The 20,604-nt window shown below is 41.2% G+C and overlaps 1 protein-coding gene across 6 annotated transcripts in view; it reads right to left on the bottom strand.

The window, feature by feature from the left end:
* Positions 1-20,604, bottom strand: part of rapgef4a (Rap guanine nucleotide exchange factor 4a) — a 304,993-nt gene that overhangs the window by 253,549 nt on the left and 30,840 nt on the right. For all 6 annotated transcript variants that reach the window (XM_072261862.1, XM_072261861.1, XM_072261860.1 and 3 more), the window contains exon 2: positions 1,613-1,755. In XM_072261862.1, coding sequence (XP_072117963.1) covers positions 1,613-1,755 — 143 coding nt within the window. The remainder of the gene's footprint in view (positions 1-1,612; positions 1,756-20,604) is intronic.

Here is a 20,604-nt window from a genome sequence, read left to right on the forward strand (position 1 = left end):
CTCGTTGCCAATTTTGAAAGTCTATCACTTCCACTCCTACTCTAACAAATAATCAGGGTTTCAAATTAATGTTGTGGCTGCTACACATTGCAACTAAGGTGTGGACTAGCAGTGGAAGGAACAAGTGTACTGGGGAGTGCCAGTCAAACGGGTTGCTTTGTCCTGCACGCTGTAGGCTTTTTCAGTGTCTGGTGCTGCATACGTCCATAAAAGTGGAAAGCTTGAATCAAAATCAGAAGATAGAAAAACTGAAATTGGAAATGCTGGAAACATTTAGTAGGTCAGGCAGTATTTTTAGAAAGAGAAACAGAGTAATGCTTCAGGTCAAAATCTCTATATCAGAACAAAAGGAGACAAAACAAGAGTTTTACGCTGCAGGGAGAGAGTGAGGATGGATGGAAAGTGCAGATAGAATAGTCCTGATAAAGTGAAGTCAGAGTTGCTATGGGGATATGGCATTAAAAAATACATCTGGTTGATAGGTTAATAAAGAAAGTTAATGATAGTATACCATTTGGAAGTCGTGTATCTCAGGTGATAGACAGCTGGGTTGAGTTGTACTCTGTCCTCGGCAATTTACTTGCAAACGTTTCCTCACCACACGAGGAGACACGATCAGTGTGCTGACGTGTCCTTCGAATGCTTGGCCTTTATACACAACACAATGAACGGTGTACTGACGATGTCTCCTCGCGTGGTGATGAAACATTTCCAAGTAAATTGCCGAGATTGGGGAGCAACTCAACCCAACCATGATATACCATCTACAGCTAGTCGATGGTAGAAAGGTTTTGGGGTATCAAGAGGTTCGTCACTTGCCACAGGATACCCTTCCTCAGACTTACTGAAGGCTATACATCTGGGAAATAATCTTGAGCAGTTATGGGGCACTAATTTTTTAAGGTTCAAGTTTGCTTAAGATTTATCTTAATATTATCTAATGATACAATCAATCCAGAAGCTGGTGACAAATTAGATTTCATGGCACATCATAATAAATAACTGGATATTTTACAAGTGGAATGCTACATTACCAGTTTTCAACAATTTTTATATTTTCCAAAAATAAATAACTTCAATGTATCCTGGCATCATATGTGATATTTTCCTAATGTCTAATATATCAGTTAACTCGGGAACAGCTTACCTTTGTGAACGATACTTAAATTACAAACAGGAAATAACTCGGTGTAATTTTAGTCTGTGTAATCTTGATACAAACTTTTATATGGCAGGTATATAGAAATTGCATGCAAAGAAAAATAATGCTTACAGTGGATGAAACTACTTGAGGGAAATGTATTAACCCAGAAGGATGATACATAAAAGTATTATAAATAAAATAATAAAGCAGTATTGTCCTGTCCTGTGAAATTAGGAAACTATATTAGAGAGTTGTAAGTGAAAAATCCAACAAATATATATTAAAGCAACATGAACTTCAACTGCCAGCAGATACCTTTCCTTGCCATGGTTTATTTTAAGTATTACTGGAAATGATTCAGTACATATTTTGCAAAATCACGACTTATTTGTAGTAATTTTAAAATGGTTTAAGGTACCTCATGAAACCATACATGGTCATAGTAATAAATAATACTTGGTGACTCACATGTTACACCTTTCTCCAGGTTTTCATAATACCCACACAAGCAGATCTGGTACAGGAGGTTGGGGTGGAATTTCTCAAATGCCTTCACTTCTTTTAGCCGGGTAAATATAATGTCAATATCTTCACTGGAGCGCTCAGCAGGCCTGGGAGAAAATAAATAATTTCTGTGATGACAAGATTTATTGGAATAGCTGATGAATAAATATAATTAGTAATTATTAGTTTGTGTTTCCATCTATTAGTATAATTAAATAATTGGGAACTTTAATTGATCACAGCACTAACAATAAAACTTAACTTAATAAGTATAGAGTTTTCTAGCAGTCATTTATAATATTCCAAACTAACTTTAATTCTAGTTTTGAAGCTTACTAAACAGTCTTGGTCAGGATGTATAGTAAAGGTGATACCTAACAGTTCTGTTTTTCCATTGGTGTCTCTGGAGATCATTTCCTTATTGGTGAGAATGCAAAATGGTTCATATAAAACTATTTTGTAAAAGGTTATTTCATATAAAACCTCTGATCCATGCTAATAAAAACTTACACACATGCAAAGCAATAAATGACTATACTCTTCGGTGCTGAAATTCCAAGTAATCCATTTTTGGGGGTGTTGAGTATAATTTTTGCTTTGGAAGGAGAATATCCAAGAGTCCATGATACTGAACCACACACAGGTGTCCGCCGCTTTTCGAACATTCGCTTTACAAAACCTCACTGTTATGAAAGACCTACATTAGTACCGTTTTCACTTTCAGAAGGTGTTTTCACTGTTAAATCAGCGCGCGCCCCGAGCAGCCACTCTCCCCCGGATTTGGAACTGTATTGCTTTAACACGTGCCTGTGAGCAGCCGTTTGCAAGATGAGTTCTAAGGTATCGGAAAAGCCTAAAAGAGCTCGTAAGGGTGCTACACTTAGCGTAAAACTAGACATAATTAAGCATTTCGATCGTGGTGAACGAAGTAAGGACAACGTGAGTTTGGCTTGTGGAAGCTGACGAACATGATGTTGAAGAGGTTTTGGCATCCCATGACCAAGAACTGACAGATGAAGAGCTGATGCAATTGGAAGAAAAAAGGATAAAAATCAAAACCAAATGAGTAATGATAAAGTACGACTTTAATTTTGAAAGGGTACATCGGTTTAGGGGATATTTGCATGATGGTTTGAGTGCTTACAAAGAACTGTGTGACAGAAAAATGCGTGAGGCTCAGCAGTCAAGCAAGCCTTCCACATCAGCCACAGCAGATGACAAACCTCGACCTTCGACATCGAGGCCGGCAGTCATAGGAGAAGATGAGCTGCCTGTTCTAATGGAAACAGACGATGACGAGATGACACCCCAGTGTCCCACCACCCCAACCCCCAGGCCACGGACAGATACCGACTCGCGGAGAATGCAACGGTAGCCGTGAGGTACACAGCACATCTTTAAGAAAAAGCCAAAGTAAACATGCTAATTAATTAGGTGCCGCCGACACGTAATTGTCAGCCCAGATGAGAGGCGACGCAATCAGAAATCAGCACTGATCTGGGCCGATAATTACGTGTCGGGTGGCACCTAATTAATTAGCATGTTTGTTTCAGCTTTTTTCTTAAAGATGTACTGTGTGCCTCCCGGCTACCGCTGGACCCCTGCGTGGTTCGCCGCAATGTATCGCTCAGCGGCCTGGAGGTTGGGGGCCACTGCACCACCCAAACTCCAACTCAGTCTAACACACTATCATCAGTGTGCTTGGTGCTGTCTTCCCAATTCCGGTAAGTGATACTACACTGTACATACATTATTTCTACTTTATATCGGCTGTGTATTTTTACGTGTTATTTGGTATGATTTGGCAGCTTCATAGCTTAAAGGTTACTGGAGAGCGCTTGCAATGTGTTTTTGCCAACAGCGCTTGCGTGAGATTTTCGCTACGGAGAACAGTTCAGGCAATGATTGTGGAAAAGTATTTCTACTTTATATAGGCTGCGTATTTATCATATCATCGCTGCTTTTGCTATATGTTACTGTTATTTTAGGTTTTATGTGTTATTTGGCATGATTTTGTAGGTTATTTTTGGGTCGGCAAACGCTCACAAAATTTTCCCATATAAATAAATGGTAATTGCTTCTTTGCTTTACGACATTTCGGCTTATGAACTGTTTCATAGGAACGCTCTACCTTTGGATGGCAGGGGAAACCTGTATCTCATTATCATGTGGTAGGAGGAATGCTCTGAAAGAGACTGAAGCTAGATTTGCCACACAGAAACAGAGAATGTCGCTACCTCATCTGTTAAACAGATTCTTCTCATCTTCTATCCTTTGGATTTCACGCTAACACACTGCTTTCTTAGTCAATAACACTTGTTTAACAACCAAGGTAACTTATGCAGTTCGTACAGCTATCTCATTCCTGCCAGCTTTGAGTTAATCACAGTGAACAGTCATATAAAACAAAGTTGCATCATTATTCTGACACTTCAAACAATTTTTGTTTTTGTTCAACACATTTTTCAAAACAAGATCATCTGATCATCAGTAGTCCAACTGCAATATGAGACGGCATTTGCACTGGCACTGCTTGGAGGCTGAGCTGATCCATCATCATCAACTTGTTTGCCGCAGCACACAAGAGAACGTAGAGCTTGGACTCAACACCCGCAAGACAAGGTTTGCCCACAAACTACCCACCAGCCCTCCACATCAAGCACCACCTGCCTTTTGGTTGGAGGGTCTGTGGTTCCCACATTGATCTCATCCATCACCTCAGAGTCCACAAAAGCAAAATGATAATAAGTCATCTTGAGTCCCAGTGGAATCCTCAAGATTACTTCTTCATACTTTGCATCTCACTCGAGACTCTTTCCTATTCATCTCTGCTAAGTGTTCACTCTCTCAAAATGCTGCTTTACCTTGCTGCTGCTGTTGTATTTTTCCACTTTTACATCATGGGTAATGGGTAAACTAGAATGATTGATATTTATTTCTCCCAACCAACCTTAATCACTTATTGTTTCCTTAAGTGATTAAAACTTTTACAAATTAGAAGAGACTTTCTAATTACATCCACCGAGCACAGAAACATCAGGAAATAGAAAATAAGTTTACTTTCCCTTGACTATTCTCTGTGAATAACGTTTCTTCAAGACAATGACTGTCTTTTTAGGGAGTCCAGAAGGACTTACTTCCTCTCTGGTTTTGTGGACTATGAAATTGCTAAAGAAGCACAAGAGAAAAAAAAAACAGTGGAAAGAACTAAACAGTTGACTTTTCGGTCCTGAAGGAGGATCTTGGATGAAAATTTGACTGTTTATCCATTTCTACAGATGTTGCCTGACTGGCTGAGTTCCTCCAGCATTTGTGTGTTGCTTTGGATTTCCAGCAATTACAAACTTCCTTGTGTTTAAGTAAGAACTGATGGAAAATGTGTGGTCAGAAGGGATTAGTTGATTAAGGCATTTATTTTTATTGGCAACCGTTAGTCTCATAAGACCATGGATTTGCACCTTGGAAGGTTTCCAGGACGCAGGCCTGGGCAAGGTTGTATGGAAGACCAGCAGTTGCCCATGCCGCAAGTCTCCCCTCGCCACGGCACCGATGTTGTCCAAGAGAAGGGCATTAGGACCCATACAGCTTGGCACCGGTGTCGTCGCAAAGCAATATGTGGTTAAGTGCCTTGCTCAAGGACACAACACGCTGCCTCAGCCAAGGCTCAAACCAGCGACCTTCAAATCACTAGATGAATGCCTTAACTACTTGGCCATGCGCCAACACAAGGCATTTATTTACTAGCTCAATTAGTACAGCACAATATCATGGGCTGAAGGGGGCCTGTTTCCATGTTGTACTGCACTGTGTTCTGGAAATGTAAAACAAAAACAGTAAATGCTGGAAACACTCATCAGGTCAGGCAGCATCTGCAGAAACACAGTCATAAAACTGTATAGCAGAGAAATGGGTCTTTTAACTCACTGTCCTTATTGACCATCTACATTCATCTCATTTGCCCGCATTGGGATCATAGCTTTCTCTGCTTTGCCTATTTAATCATCTATCTAAGTGTGTTTGAAACACAGTAATTCTGTCTGATTTCAGCACCCCCTCTGTTAGGGTATCAACCACTTGGTGTTTGAAAAAAGCTTACCCAAAGATTCCTTTTAAATCTCTCACTCTCGCTATGTATGTTATATACAAGAACTGATTTGTACTTCAACGATTATTTTAAAGTTTGCAAAGACCACCAAAGATACAAAATTTGTACAAGTTCTTTGACTGCAAATTTTATTGAACACATCTGAACCGTATCAGATAGACTGCGGAAATGTGGCAGGTGCGCATGCAGCCGTTTGATGGCGCAGTGAATCGACTGGGCTTCCTACGCACTGAGGGCTCTTTCTTTTCACACGGGCACGTTGTCATCTTGGTGGGCCCAGTTCATCGATCCCACACTGTAAGTTGCCCACCAGGGTGTACCGTTACTAATATGATTCAGTAAAAATACTTAATCATACTACTCCACTGTCCTTCTTGTTCTGCTCGTATGTAATTTTTGTGGGCGAGGATCAAAACAAGAATGGCCGTTCTACTCCAAGCACCCAATATCCATTTTGGCTGCAGCTTTGGCAAAACTGATTCCTGCAACGTGGCTGCAATGGAAGGAAACCTCCCTGGAGTACATCAAACCCTACCAACTTTAACGTCAGCATCAAACTCCTACCAACTTTAACGTCAGCATCAAACCCTACCAACTTTAACGTCAGCATCAAACTCTACCAACTTTAACGTCAGCATCAAACTCCTACCAACTTTAACGTCAGCATCAAGCCCTACCAACTTTAACGTCAGCATCAAACTCCTACCAACTTTAACGTCAGCATCAAACTCCTACCAACTTTAACGTCAGCATCAAACTCCTACCAACTTTAACGTCAGCATCAAACCCTACCAACTTTAACGTCAGCATCAAACCCTACCAACTTTAACGTCAGCATCAAACTCCTACCAACTTTAACGTCAGCATCAAACTCCTACCAACTTTAACGTCAGCATCAAACTCCTACCAACTTTAACGTCAGCATCAAACTCCTACCAACTTTAACGTCAGCATCAAACCCTACCAACTTTAACGTCAGCATCAAACCCTACCAACTTTAACGTCAGCATCAAACTCCTACCAACTTTAACGTCAGCATCAAACCCTACCAACTTTAACGTCAGCATCAAACTCCTACCAACTTTAACGTCAGCATCAAACTCCTACCAACTTTAACGTCAGCATCAAACTCTACCAACTTTAACGTCAGCATCAAACCCTACCAACTTTAACGTCAGCATCAAACCCTACCAACTTTAACGTCAGCATCAAACCCTACCAACTTTAACGTCAGCATCAAACTCCTACCAACTTTAACGTCAGCATCAAACTCCTACCAACTTTAACGTCAGCATCAAACTCCTACCAACTTTAACGTCAGCATCAAACTCCTACCAACTTTAACGTCAGCATCAAACTCCTACCAACTTTAACGTCAGCATCAAAGCAGGAAGAAGCAATGAAACTCAAGCTGCTCCACGTGCACTTGCAAGAACTCGGGCAGAAATACTTCGATGTTCTACACCTACAGAATGAACCTCAATGGACAGACGTATTTGAGGCTTAGGACAACATTATGGAACGCAGGACAATGTAATTATAGCATGCTTCAGGTTTTCACAGCTACGACAGATCCCTAATGAGAATATAATTCATTTTATCACAAGACTGACCCAAGCAGTGCAGGAATACAAGGACAAAGATATTTCCCTGAGCAAATTTGAAGAAGTGACGCTTATCCAAGCTTTGATTGTTGGAGTCTAAGATATAACTCCTGCCCGAAAGGCACAATTTTTCCTGGGACAAAGCATGCTTCACAGTTTGCCACTGGGAGCTCGTCAAGAGAGACCTTGCACGGATTCAGTCACCCCCATCACCACTGATTCAGGCAGTACTGGAGCAAGAGCCCCTTCTGAAAAACGTTAACGTTTGCCAACGGATACCGACCCACAGCCTACAGTCTCCACACTATCTTCAGTGTAACTGCGGAACATCGAGTTTGGTGGTCAAAATTTTGGAATTTGGGGCAAGGATAATTTGCTTACCATGGTGACGGTTGACCCTGTAGCTAGCTCAAATTTCATTGGCGGGGGAATCCTGCATTGATTTCTCTATTACAAAAGCACCAATGGGTTCTCCAAGCTGACACTCGGGATTAATACCGTGGTCCAATGGCCAAATTCAAGTTTCAGAACTGCCAAATGAAATTTTGCAAGGCCCATCCAGTGCTGTATGTGGTGGGCCCAAAGGTAGAAAAACTTGACCAGTTACAGAGAGCAGATATGATACAGCCGGCCTTCAAGTCCAGAAGTTAAGAGGTTTGTGGAGAAGAATGGTATCAGGCACCTGACAACAGCTTCATATCACACAGCATCAAATGTCCTGGTGGAGCGAGCTGTACAAATGGTAAAAAAAAGAGGCCTTTCCAAACAAACACCGAGCAACTCAATGCCAAAATTAAGCCATTTTCTTTTCGATTAGCGGGTGACCCCAAACAAACTGAAAGGTGCATCGCCCACTGAATTAATGTTTAAGTCACTTCACGCACCTGATTAGATCTCCTACAGTTGATCATCTAGGAATCAAGTTGCAGCAACCAAGCTGCCATGAAGCAAAAATACAACAGGTACACCAGGCTGTGGATGCTCAGTGACCGAGACTACATCGACATGCGCACCTCGCAAGAGGAAAACTGGCCACCGGTTGTCATCCGGCATAGTCACGGTCAAGTAGCAGAACTTGACCTGACAGGTAGATGAACTGTTGAGTGACATTTGGATTACAAATGCTAGCGAACTGACTGGGGTCCTGGAGAAGCTACCTGAGCATCCTCCGCTGATGAAGCTAGCGTCCCAGCTGGTGAAATAATGGAGGCTTCATCAAGAGAAAAGGAGATTCACAGCCCACTGCCCTCGACATCAGCTAACAAGGAGGGCACAGAGAGAGAAGTTACACCACCCCCAAATCAGCGGCCCACAAGGGTGCGCTGGCCTGTTGCCTGCTACCAAGTGGGATAAACATTTCATCTTTTTTCTCAGTTTTCCTCACTTACCCCTTTCCTCTGCTGTTCCCATCTCTGGGGGAAAAAGGATGAATCGTGCCCGATCGATTGCAAGAATGAGTCAGGTGTGCGTGCAGCCGTCCTTTTGGCATGGTAAATCAACTGGGCACCCTACACGCAGAGGTTTCTCACTTGTCGCGCGGCTTTCGAAAGCGCACTTTTTGTTGATCCCACACTGTAAATTTCCCAGAGTGTACCATTACCAATGTGACCCAGTAAAAACACAATGCTCCATTGTAATTCTTGCTTTGCACATATGTAACAACATCAATTGGAAGAGCAAAGATCTCAACGTAATATCTGATGAGAAACTACTAATCATAGAAACAGAGAAAACCTACAGCACAATTACAGGCCCGTCAACCCACAAAGCTGTGCCGAACATGTCCTTACTATAGATATTACCTCGGGTTACCCATAGCCCTCTATTTTTCTAAGCTCCATGTACCTATCCAGGGCTGTCTTAAAAGACCCTATCATTTCCGCCTCCACCACTGCTGCCGGCAGCCCATTCCACGCACTCACCACTCTCTGCGTAAAATCTTACCCCTGACATCTCCTCTGTACCTATTTCCAAGCACCTTAAATCTGTGCCCTCTCTTGTTATCCATTTCAGCCTTAGGAAAAAGCCTCTGACTATCCACACGATCAATGCCTCTCATCATCTTATACACCTCTATCAGGTCACCTCTCATCCCCCATTGCTCCAAGGAGAAAAGGCTGAGTTCACCCAACCAATTCTCATAAGGCATGCTCTCCAATCCAGGCAACATCCTTGTAAATCTCCTCTGCACCCTTTCTATGGTTTCCAAATCCTTCTTGTAGTGAGGCAACCAGAACTGAGCACAGTACTCCAAGTGGGGTCTGATCAGTGTCCTATATAGCTGCAACATTACCTCTCGGCTCTTAAACTCAATCCCACGATTGATGAAGGCCAACGCACCATATGCTTTCTTAACCACAGAGTCAACCTGCGTAACAGCTTTGGGTGTCCTATGGACTCGGACGCCAAGATCCCTCTGAACCTCCATACTGCCAAGAGTCTAACCAATAATACTATCTTTTACCATCATATTTGACCTACCAAAATGAACCAGTTATCTGGGTTGAACTCCATCTGCCACTTCTCAGCCCAGTTTTGCATCCTTTCAATGTTCCGCTGTAACCTCTGACAGCCCTCCACACTATCCACAACACCCCCAACCTTTGTGTCATCAGCAAATTACTCTAACCCATCCCTCCACTTGCTTATCCAGGTCATTTAGAAAAACCACGAAGAGCAGGGTCCCAGACCAGATCCCTGAGGTACACCACTGGTCACCGACCTCCATGCAGAATATGACACGTTGACAACCACTCTTTGCCTTCTGTGGGCAAGCCAGCTCTGGATCCACAAAGCAATGTCCTAACCATTAAGTTTTAGATCTGCTAATAGGATAAAAATCAATATTTTGCTTTCTGACTGTCTACATCTGGTTGTCAATACTGAAAAGTGATATAATACACAGATAAAGCATAATGACTGCATTTTCTTTATCCATATTGTCGGACTATTCTAAACATGCAGCTTTAGCATTGTTACCTTGAAGTAAATATAATTTCACATGAGCAATGACTGAAATATTTGCAAAGAAAAGCATTTTAATGATTCATATTGTGAGGTTGGGTTGTGGAGAATATTCTGCACAATGAGTCTTTGTTATCGAGAACATAAGAGTTCTTTAAGATCATCATTAAAAATCCACAAACCTCCATAGTCAGATCTGCTATGAAAAAATGATTCACCTGATTGGCCTTCTATAATTTACAGTCACACAGCAATAATATTGTTGTAAACTAATAATAGATTAGTTTATGAGGACACTCAGTCCTCATTTATTGTCATTTAGAAATGCATGTATTAAAAAAAATGATACAATGTTCCTCCAGAAAGATATCACAGAAACACAGGACAAACCAAGACTAAAACTGACAAAACCACATAATTATAACATATAATTATAACATATAACAACAGTGCAAAGCAATACCGTAATTTGATAAAGAGCAGACCATGGGCACGGTTAAAAAAAAGTCTCAAGTCCCAATAGCCTCATCATCTGACGCAGACGGTAGAAGGGAGAAACTCTCCCTGCCATGAACCTCCAAGCGCCGCAAACTTGAATAATTGAATATTGAATAAATTCATGTGGCAGGCAGCAACTGTGAAGGTAAAGGGACTGTCAACTTTTTGGATGAAGACTGAGACTATAAAGGAGAGGTAGCCAATGTGAGGAAACGAAAGGAAGGAGGTCCACATGAGGAGTTGATGGGCAGATGGGGCCAGGTGGGAGAAGGAAGGGTACAAATAGTGACAGAGGTAGGGAAGTGATAGGTGGAGGTGACAAAGGGTTGTAGATATGGAAATAGATAAGAAGAGAAATTAAAAAGTGCAACTAGGTAAGGGAAGAAAGGTAGGAACATAGGAATGACAGGTGACCCTGGTGGTTGAGTCTGTAGATAACAGGCAGATGGATCCATTGAGTTAAAGAGGAAAGCAACTGAGCTCCAAGAAGCTCTTCCTAAGTAAACTCTCCCCTTTCTGTTTTTTTCATTTCTGGATTTGTGGTTATTTTCATTACAAATGAGGAAAAAATGTGCAGAAGTGATTCAGTAACAGTAAAGGGAAATCTAAAATATTTAGAGACTTGGGTGGAGTGTGATTAAGTCACCGCTGGACCTCCCTGAGGAACTGGATCAGTAAATTTAAGGAATGTTAAATTGTGGCAGCATATTGAGACATTTAATGCTAGTGTGATGTTCATAATATATTTGCTATGTTCCTGTCCACAGCTGTAACACCATGAAATGAATTTCAATGAAGAGTTCTCCAACAATTCCTGAGAAGTAAGGCAACTTCAACGTAAAAGAATAGGCATCACTGCTGAGAAACTGAACTGGTCATAAAATAGAACACCAAAGAGGGATTTCTGCCTAATTGTGTCTGAAAGTTGGATGAGGTTTTCAATCATGATCACTGTATTATGTCAGAGTGCACTTTGATTGTGTAACCCTTTGCTTCCCTTGCTAATGTGTAGTTAGGAATGATGAATGGTGCAATACTGTACATCTATAGTACAAAGGAGGAGGAGGAGGAGGAGGAGAAGATGGCGGCGCGACGCAGCTTGCGCGGCCACTCCGGTGAATGATATCTGTAATATGTCAAGTAGGGTGCCATGCACAATCCTGATTTGATGGAGACAGATGTGAGAAGCACGGAGGAACATCTGGAGAAACTTCTGAAATGCTTTTTTCGCTGCCACTGTTACAGTGTGATCCAGAATCTCCGGAGGGGAAGGCTCCGGATCCTCAGCTTTGCTTGTTGCTCGGCGGCCAGGATGGGGTCGAAGCGCTCAGCAGAGATGGTGCTCGGTGCTTGGTGTCGAAGGCTCGAAGTTTTCAGACGGACTCAGAGTCAGCTGTGGTCGGGTGGTCGGGTGCTTCCAATGCATCGACAGTCGTTGGTGCCTGGACGTTTATGGCAGAGAGAGTTTCTCCCTTCTGCCGCCTGCTATCAGGGACTATCGGGAGTCGATTGGAATTTTGAGACTTTTTTTTTTACCATTCCCATGGTCTGCTCTTTATCAAATTATGGTATTGCTTTGCACTGCTGTAACAGTATGTTATAATTATGTGGTCTTGTCAGTGTTAGTCTTTGGTTTGTCTCGTTTTTTTTGTGATATCACTCTGGAGGAACATTGTATCATTTCTTAATGCATGCATGCATTTCTAAATGACAATAAATGAGGGCTGAGTGTCCTCATAAACTAATCTAATCTATGAACACATTCATTTGCCGGTTGAAGCTAGATAGATCGCTAATTAGGCCAACTCCACAATACTGCTGGGTGCACCGTCTGAATGAAATATCATTGCAGAGCTGGGAGCTTCATTCTTGTAGGCATTAGGATAAATCAGATCATATGTCTGCTGCAGCTGAGAATTTTTTTTTATATAGTATACTATCTATAGGTCTTTAACATGCTGTCTCCCTTTATAGAAATGAATGTTATCTCCATGTACAGTATATGCTTATATACTCATATCACTTCAGCACTCTTGCCTACAGCAGATTGCACTTACCATCACCATCAGCAAGCTCTTTCTGTCTTTAGCATTGCATAGTCTTGGGAGAGGAGGAAGAGTAGGGGAACAATACATTATTACATTTCATGCAGCTGGGTTCTGAGGTGATAGCTCATATGGAAAGGTACGAGCAGGCCACTCTTGGACCAGAGAGATGGGAAAGCTGCCCAAAGGGGGACATCACACATTAGTTTTGTCCCAGAAGACTCAAATTAAAACACAGAAATAGGAATAGGCCATTCAGTCCATCATGTCTGCACAGATCACGATGCCAATCTAAACTAATCCCACCCCCTTCACATGATCCATATCTTTCTCTTTGCTGCCTGTTCACACTTCTGTCTAAATGACTCCCAAACATTGCTATGTATATCTCTTCATACCACCTCCCTTGGCATGTTCTAGGTACCTGTGTTATTAAGAAATACTTTCCTCAGAAACCTACTTTAAACTTTCCCCTCCCAGCATAAGCCTTTGCCCTGCAGTATTTCCAAACTGGGGAAAACACTGTCTATCCATCCGATCAATACTTCTCATAATTTCATGTACTTCTTTAAGGTCTCTCCTCAGCCTCTGATATTCCACTGAAAAAAAATCCACGTTTGTCATGTTGACCTGAAATGTCTACAATCCCTTTTGGTTCCTCCTGCAGGTCGTCTGTCGCTCCAGATTCCAGCTTGCGCAGTCTCTTTGTGTGTCCAGGTTTGTCCAATCTCTCCATATAGCTAACACACTCCAGGTCAGGAAAATTCCTCATGAACTTCCGCACTTTCTCCAAAATCTCCATATTTACACATTTACCCCCTACCTTTCCTCGACACCTGAGCAGATGAGCACAATCAAGCTGCACACCTTCTTTACCATCCTATCCACTTGGGGGCGGCAGAGTGCCGTAGCGGTCAGTGCAGATGATTTATAGCACCAGTGATCACTGATTGGGGTTTGATTCCCACTGCTGTCAGTAAAGAGTTTGTATGTACTCCCTGTGACAGCTTGGATTTCTTTTGGGTTCTCTGGTTTCCTCCCACGTTCCAAAGACGAACGGTTAAGGCTGCCCCCAGCACAATCAATCGTGGCTGATTTGACTTGATGCAAATGACACATTTCACTCGACGTACGAGACAAATAAAATTAATCTAATCCAATTACTTTCAGAGAGCTGTGTGCTTGTAGCCCAGGATCCCTTCATATGTCAATGTTCCCTCCAGTCCCATCATTTACTTTCCCCTTACATTTGACCTGACAAAATGCAACAGCTCACACTTGTCTAGATTTAACTCCACCTGCCACTTCTCCACATGCATTTCCAACTGTCTATATCCTGTTATATCCTTTGACAACTTGTTATCCAAAGCACCACCAATTTTCGTGGTATCTGCAAATTTACTAATCAGACACCTACATTTTCTACCAAATCTTTAGCATATTTTATAAACTGCAAAAGGTCCCATCATTATCCTTGAGGAAATGGTCACAGATCTCCATTCGGAGACTCAGCACTCCATCACTATACAGCCAAGGGAATTTGGGATCAAATTTAGCAACTCATTTTGAATCTTCTGAAACAGCCTACCATGTGGGATATTATCAAGTGCTTGTTAAAATTTCATGTAGATATAGAAGCATACAGCTGCATGTACAGAAAGGAGAAAGCCTATGCACTTCACCCAGTAAAGCAGACAAAATTTAGTGATACTTCGGCTCACCGAGGAGCCTCTGAAGTTAATTGTAGCAGACTGAAGTAGCTGAATAAAGCTTTACATAAAATGACTGCGGAGAACAGTGTGATGAAAGCATAGCTTCCTTGAAGTAATAAAAGCTGTAATCATCCTGTTTCGGAATTAGCAGTGAATAGACAGATCACCCAGCATCTGCTCTTCAGATTAGATTAGGCTTCCTTCATCAGTTCACGATCCGTGATCACAACTGCACCCCTCTTGAATAAAAGCTGGCATCATCCTCCTATATCTGTCTAGTCTAGACCCTCCAATTCCTTCTGATTCATATCTCCTCACTGAGAACTTCATAAAATGTCTGTACCATAAAATTCCTTGGCACAAGCTTTGATATTTTATGAGGACTGGCCTTTTGATACTCAGCCCAACCCTCCTCATTATGCTTTAATGTTCTTCAACCCAATCAAATTAAAATAGCTAAGAGAATGTCTGCTGGGAATATAATTTCCCAATCATCCCGTAACATTCTCCTGCGTTGGCAGAAGCAAACTTTCTCCAATACTAGCACAGACTCTCAGAATTAGAGCGGCAAGTTCAGGCAGAAACCTCTGCTTAAAAGTTCATCCGTAACATCAGCAAACAACATTGTGATTTTCATAAGGTTCCAATATTCTAAGTAAAACATATCCACTAATCTCAGCTGATGTTGTAAATAGGTAAGCTTCCTTTCAGTTTGTCCCTGAGTACTTGGAAGTACATCCTAGTATCCCCCAGTACCAGGATGCCCAGATCCTTTTGTTCCAAGACATTTTGTGTTCTCACTTTATTGAAATAATCATAAAATTCATAAAATAATAAATAATTTGCTGTTTCATTGTTCCTTCCAGAATAATTCCTCATTATTTTCTCACAATAAACTCCATTCGCCAACTTCTTGCTCACTAACTTAAATTATTTATATCCATTTGAAGGCTCCTTGTATCCTCAATCACAAATTGGTAAACACTGTATAAGCATCATCAATTATGGTGAGTGTACTCAGTTCCTTCATCCATGCAACGAATATAGATGAGAACTAGTTGACGGCCAAGCAGTGATCCATGTGGCAGCCATTAGTTACTGACTGCCAAAATAAAAATTATTCATTTATCTTAACTTTCTGCTAATCAGCTAATCCCCCCTCTAATGCCTGTACATTTCTCCCAAATCTTCGCACTCTTATCTCCTTCAGTAACTTCCACATCTTCTGCACCAAGCAGCATTGGAAATGTAATTATTTGGGTTAGCTGGAGAAATCAGCAGCAGCAGAACACTGCATTCGCAATGGCCACAGGATTGATTTCGACGGCACAAAACTACTGTGCCGTGCCAATGGCTTTTGGGACCGCCTAGTGAAGGAAGCCATTGAAATAAAACTAGAGAATAAGAAGTTTAACAAAGAAGAAGAAGGTCTCGCTCCAAGTAAGAACTGGGATTAGACTGTAAACAAGGTGGGACTAACTAATCAGGTTTCTGCTGTCCCACCTTGCTTAGGAGGGACGGACAATAAGAGTATATATACCACCGGACTAGACGTGCCTAGGCATCATCCCTGATGAAGACGGCAGAGTTTGTCATCAAAACATTGATTAAAATCGATATCTGTACATGGCTGGAAGCCCAAGAAGAGTTTATTCATCATATACACCGAGAAAGCTCCAGCTTCTTTCTCTTCAGTAACTCTGTGTGGCACTTCATGGAATTCCATCCGGAAATTCAAACACACTATATCCATTGGATCCCCTTTATCCACCAAATGTTATAACCTGAAAGAACTCCTGCAAACTTGTTAAAAATGAAGTTGTTGTACTTACATTAGTATCTGAATTTTACTTTTTGGAAATCCAGTTTAATGTATAAAACAAGGCTACATTGTTCTAGGAAATGGAAGCAAATGAACATTTTGTTGGATCTACTGAAAGATAACCTGAAGATATAATTGCGGTTTGCAGTAAAAGATGAATTGTCTCACGTACTTGCAAACTAATTTGGAGAATGATTGCTGAAGATAGTAATACTTGATTACTTGAACTTCAAAATCAGACAGTTCTGGGAATTAGAATGCTCGGATTTTACTAATGCATAAAGAATATAATCTAGGTGACAAGATGAAGGTTTTTATTTATCCAATCACAAAAAAGAGAAAATCTATAGATGCTGGAAATCCAAGCAACACACACAAAAACGAGGAAATCTGCAGATGCTGGAAATTCAAGCAACACACATCAAAGTTGCCAATGAACGCAGCAGGCCAGGCAGCATCTATGGAAAAGAGTAAAGTCGATGTTTCGGGCCAAGACCCTTCATCAATTACATACTTATTACCTCTATTTTGGGCCTTGTATTGAATTACTTAGGAACTGATGCAGATGCAAAAGTAAACTTAGTCATCTATATAGAGAGGTTGAACAATCATGAATTGCTTTATTTTTGTAGCGCCGGAGGCTGATAGAAGTATATACTGTACAATTATGAGAAGCAAAGGAAAGGTAGGTAGTTGGAGGGTTTGCCCCGCTCCCACCCCAGGATGGAAATATCAAATGCTAGATTGCATAGGATTAAAATGAGAAGGGAATGTTTGAAGGAGATTTATGAGGCCAGTTACCCATTAGGAAACTGGAATGTGCTGCCAGGAGAAATGATGAAAGCAGATACAATAGCAAAAGGTTAAGAGGCATTTAGACAGACAACGGGCAGTCTGGGAATTGAGGAATGTGGACCACATTCTGTCAGAGCTACAGTTTAAAATGGCATAACAATTAGTATAGAAATTGTGTGATATTATTTCCAAAGGCCTGTTCCTGAGCTGTACTTCTGTGCTTTACCTGCATTATTTCCAAATTTATGTTTGAAAATACTCATATTTGCTCCAACACTATTAACTGGGGTTCAACAATATGAAGAGTGATGAAAAGCAGAAGTCAGATATTTTCCTATTAAAGATAAAATTAAATAGTGGCATCAAGCCACCACACTCTGTTATGATGTTCTTAGTATAACATAAAATGTCTGCTAACAGAGATCTAAAGGAGTTTCTTGAAGCTTTAGTATAAAAATACAGCAAACTGTGCAACTAAAATAAACTGAGGAGCAGAAAGAAAAAAAATTAGTATCAAAAATGTAAAAAGATACAGGTAAAAAAAAATGCAAAATGTAGAGAGAAAAGAGAGTCACAGAATAGCTGGTGCATTTACATTTGGTTATCATCAGATCCAAATCTGGAGAATACGCTGAGAAAACATATGGTTTACCAAAAGGAGCATTTCTAGTTTTATATTTTACACTCAGCATGTAACCCAGTTGCTCTGGGAGTACAAAGTCTGCCACCATGGAAATATTTATCTTTCTGTAACTAATGAGGTTAAGCAAACGGAATGTCAAATAGAAAATGAACCTATAATGATTTCAAAATCGGCAACAAATAACTGCAATCAGTCTCCTTGTGTTGTCAAATAAAAACAATAATTTCCTTAAAGTATGTAAAATGGACAATTAAAACAGCATGTGATTGATTGTTACCAGGCACTTTGAGATCTTAGTAGTAGGTGACGGGTAGTTATGATTGGTATCAATTGATAAGCAAGGAGTCAAGTCTTTATACATTTATATACAAAACATATAGAACATTAGACCATAAGACGTGAGCAGAATTAGGCCATTTGGCCCATCAAGTCTGCTCTGCCATTTCATCATGGCTGATCCATTTCCCTCTCAACCCCAATCTCATGCCTTCTCCCCGTAACCTTTCATGCCCTGACTAATCAAGAACCTATCAACCTCTACCTTAAATACACCCAATGGCTTGGCCTCCACAGCTGCCTGTGGAAATAAATTCCACAGATTCATCATCCTCTGGCTAAAGAAATCCCTATTCATCTCCTTTCTAAATGGATGCCCTGTATTCTGAGGCTGTGCCCTCCGGTCCTGAACTCCCCCACTATTGGAAACATCCTCTCCACAATCCATTCTATCTAGACCTTTCAAAGTTCAATAGGTTTCAGTGAGAGAGATCTCCTCCCATTCTTCTAAATTCCAGCAAATTCACACCCACAGCCATCAAATAGTCCTCATACAATAAGCCTTTCATTCCTGGAATCATTCTTGTGAACATCCTCTGAATTCTGTCCAATATCATCACATTTTTTCTTCAATAAGGGGCCAAAGAACTTCTCACAGTACTCCAAGTAAGGCATCACCAATGCCTTATAAAGCCTCAGCATTAAATCCTTGTTTTTATATTACAGTCCTCCTGGAACGAATGCTAACATTGCATTTGCCTTCCTCACCACCAACTCAACCATAAGACCATAAAACATAGGAGCAGAATTAGGCCATTCAGCCCATCAAGTCCGCTCCACCATTTCATCATGGCTGATCCCAGATCCCATTCAACCCCATACACCTGCCCTCTCATTATATCCCTTGATGCCCCAACCAATCAGGAACCTATCAACTTCTGCTTTCAATATACCCACGGACTTGGCCTCCACCGCACTCTGTGGCAGAGAATTCCACAGATTCACCACTCTTTGGCTAAAAAGATTCCTCATTACTTCTGTTCTAAAGGGTTGCCCCTCAATTTTGAGGCTGTGCCTTCTGGTTCTGGATACCCCCACCAGAAGAAATATCCTCTCCACATCCACCCTATCTAATCCTTCCAACATTCGGTAGATTTCAATGAGACCCCCATGCATTCTTCTAAATTCCAGTGTGTACAGGGGAAAAGCTGCCAAGTGCTCATGTGTTAACCCCTTCATTCCCGGAATCATCCTTGTGAACCTCCTCTGGACTCTCTCCAATGACAATACATCCTTTCTGAGATAAGGGGCTCCAAAGCTCTCAATAATAATCCTAGTGTGGGCTGCCTAGTGTCTTATAAAGCTTCAGCATTATCTCCTTGCTTTTATATTCTGTGCCCTTGAAATAAATGCCAACATTGCATTTACCTTCTTTACTACAGACTCAACCTGTGAATTAACCTTCTGGGAGTCTTGCACGAGGACTCCTAAGTCCCTTTGCACCTTTGATGCTTGAATTTTCTCCCCATTTAGATAAAAGCTTGTACTATTGTTCCTTTTACCAAAAATGCATTATCGTACATTTCCCAACACTGTATCTAAATCATTAACAAACATTGTGAAAAGTAGTGGTCCCAATGCTGACCACTGATGAACACCAGTAGTCACTGGCAGCCAACAAGAAAAGGCCCCTTTATTCCCACTTGCTGTCTCCTGCTTGTCAGTTATTCCTCTATCCATGTCAGCATCTTTCCTATAACACCATAAAATTTTATCTTGTTAAGCAGCCTCATGTGAGACACCTTATCAAGTATCTTCTGAAAATCTAAGTAAATGCCATCCGCTGCCTCTCCTTTGTCCACCCTGCTTGTTACTTCTGGATTTGTCAGGCAAGATTTCCTTTTACTGAAATCATGTTGACTTTGACTTAAGTATCCTGAAACCTCGTCCTTAATAATGGACTCCAACACTTTCCCAACCACTGAGGTTAGGTTAACTGGCCTGTAATTTCCCCTCTTTTGCCCTCCTCCCTTTTTTTATTATTTATTTTTTATTGCAACACCAACAAATTACATTCAATACAACCAATTACATTTGACTGTTTTACCCAGTCACCCCCCAACCTTCATCACCAGCCCCCCTCCACCCCTCTCTCCCCCCCATCCCTTTCCCCTCCACCAACCAACTGAATAGTAGTACATACACAGACAAAGCATTCCTATTCTAACAAAAGATCTTTTAAGTTATATATCAAATTTTTTCACAGTAAGATTGTGTTTGGTCGTGCATCATTTACTCTTGTTGATGAAAGTTCCAGGTAAGAAATGTCCAAAAAGCTCCAAAGCCAGTGAGTATTTGAAATATCATGGGGAGGTTTCCAACGCTGAACTACAATCTTCTTAGCTGCAGTCAGGCCTGCCAGCCAGATTTTGCCTGTTTTTTCCCGTAAGGGAAAGGTGGGAGTCATCACTTAGAAGATGTACAGCGGGGTC

The sequence above is a fragment of the Mobula birostris genome, chromosome 6, assembly GCF_030028105.1.
Source record: "Mobula birostris isolate sMobBir1 chromosome 6, sMobBir1.hap1, whole genome shotgun sequence".
Classification (NCBI taxonomy): Eukaryota; Metazoa; Chordata; class Chondrichthyes; order Myliobatiformes; family Myliobatidae; genus Mobula; species Mobula birostris.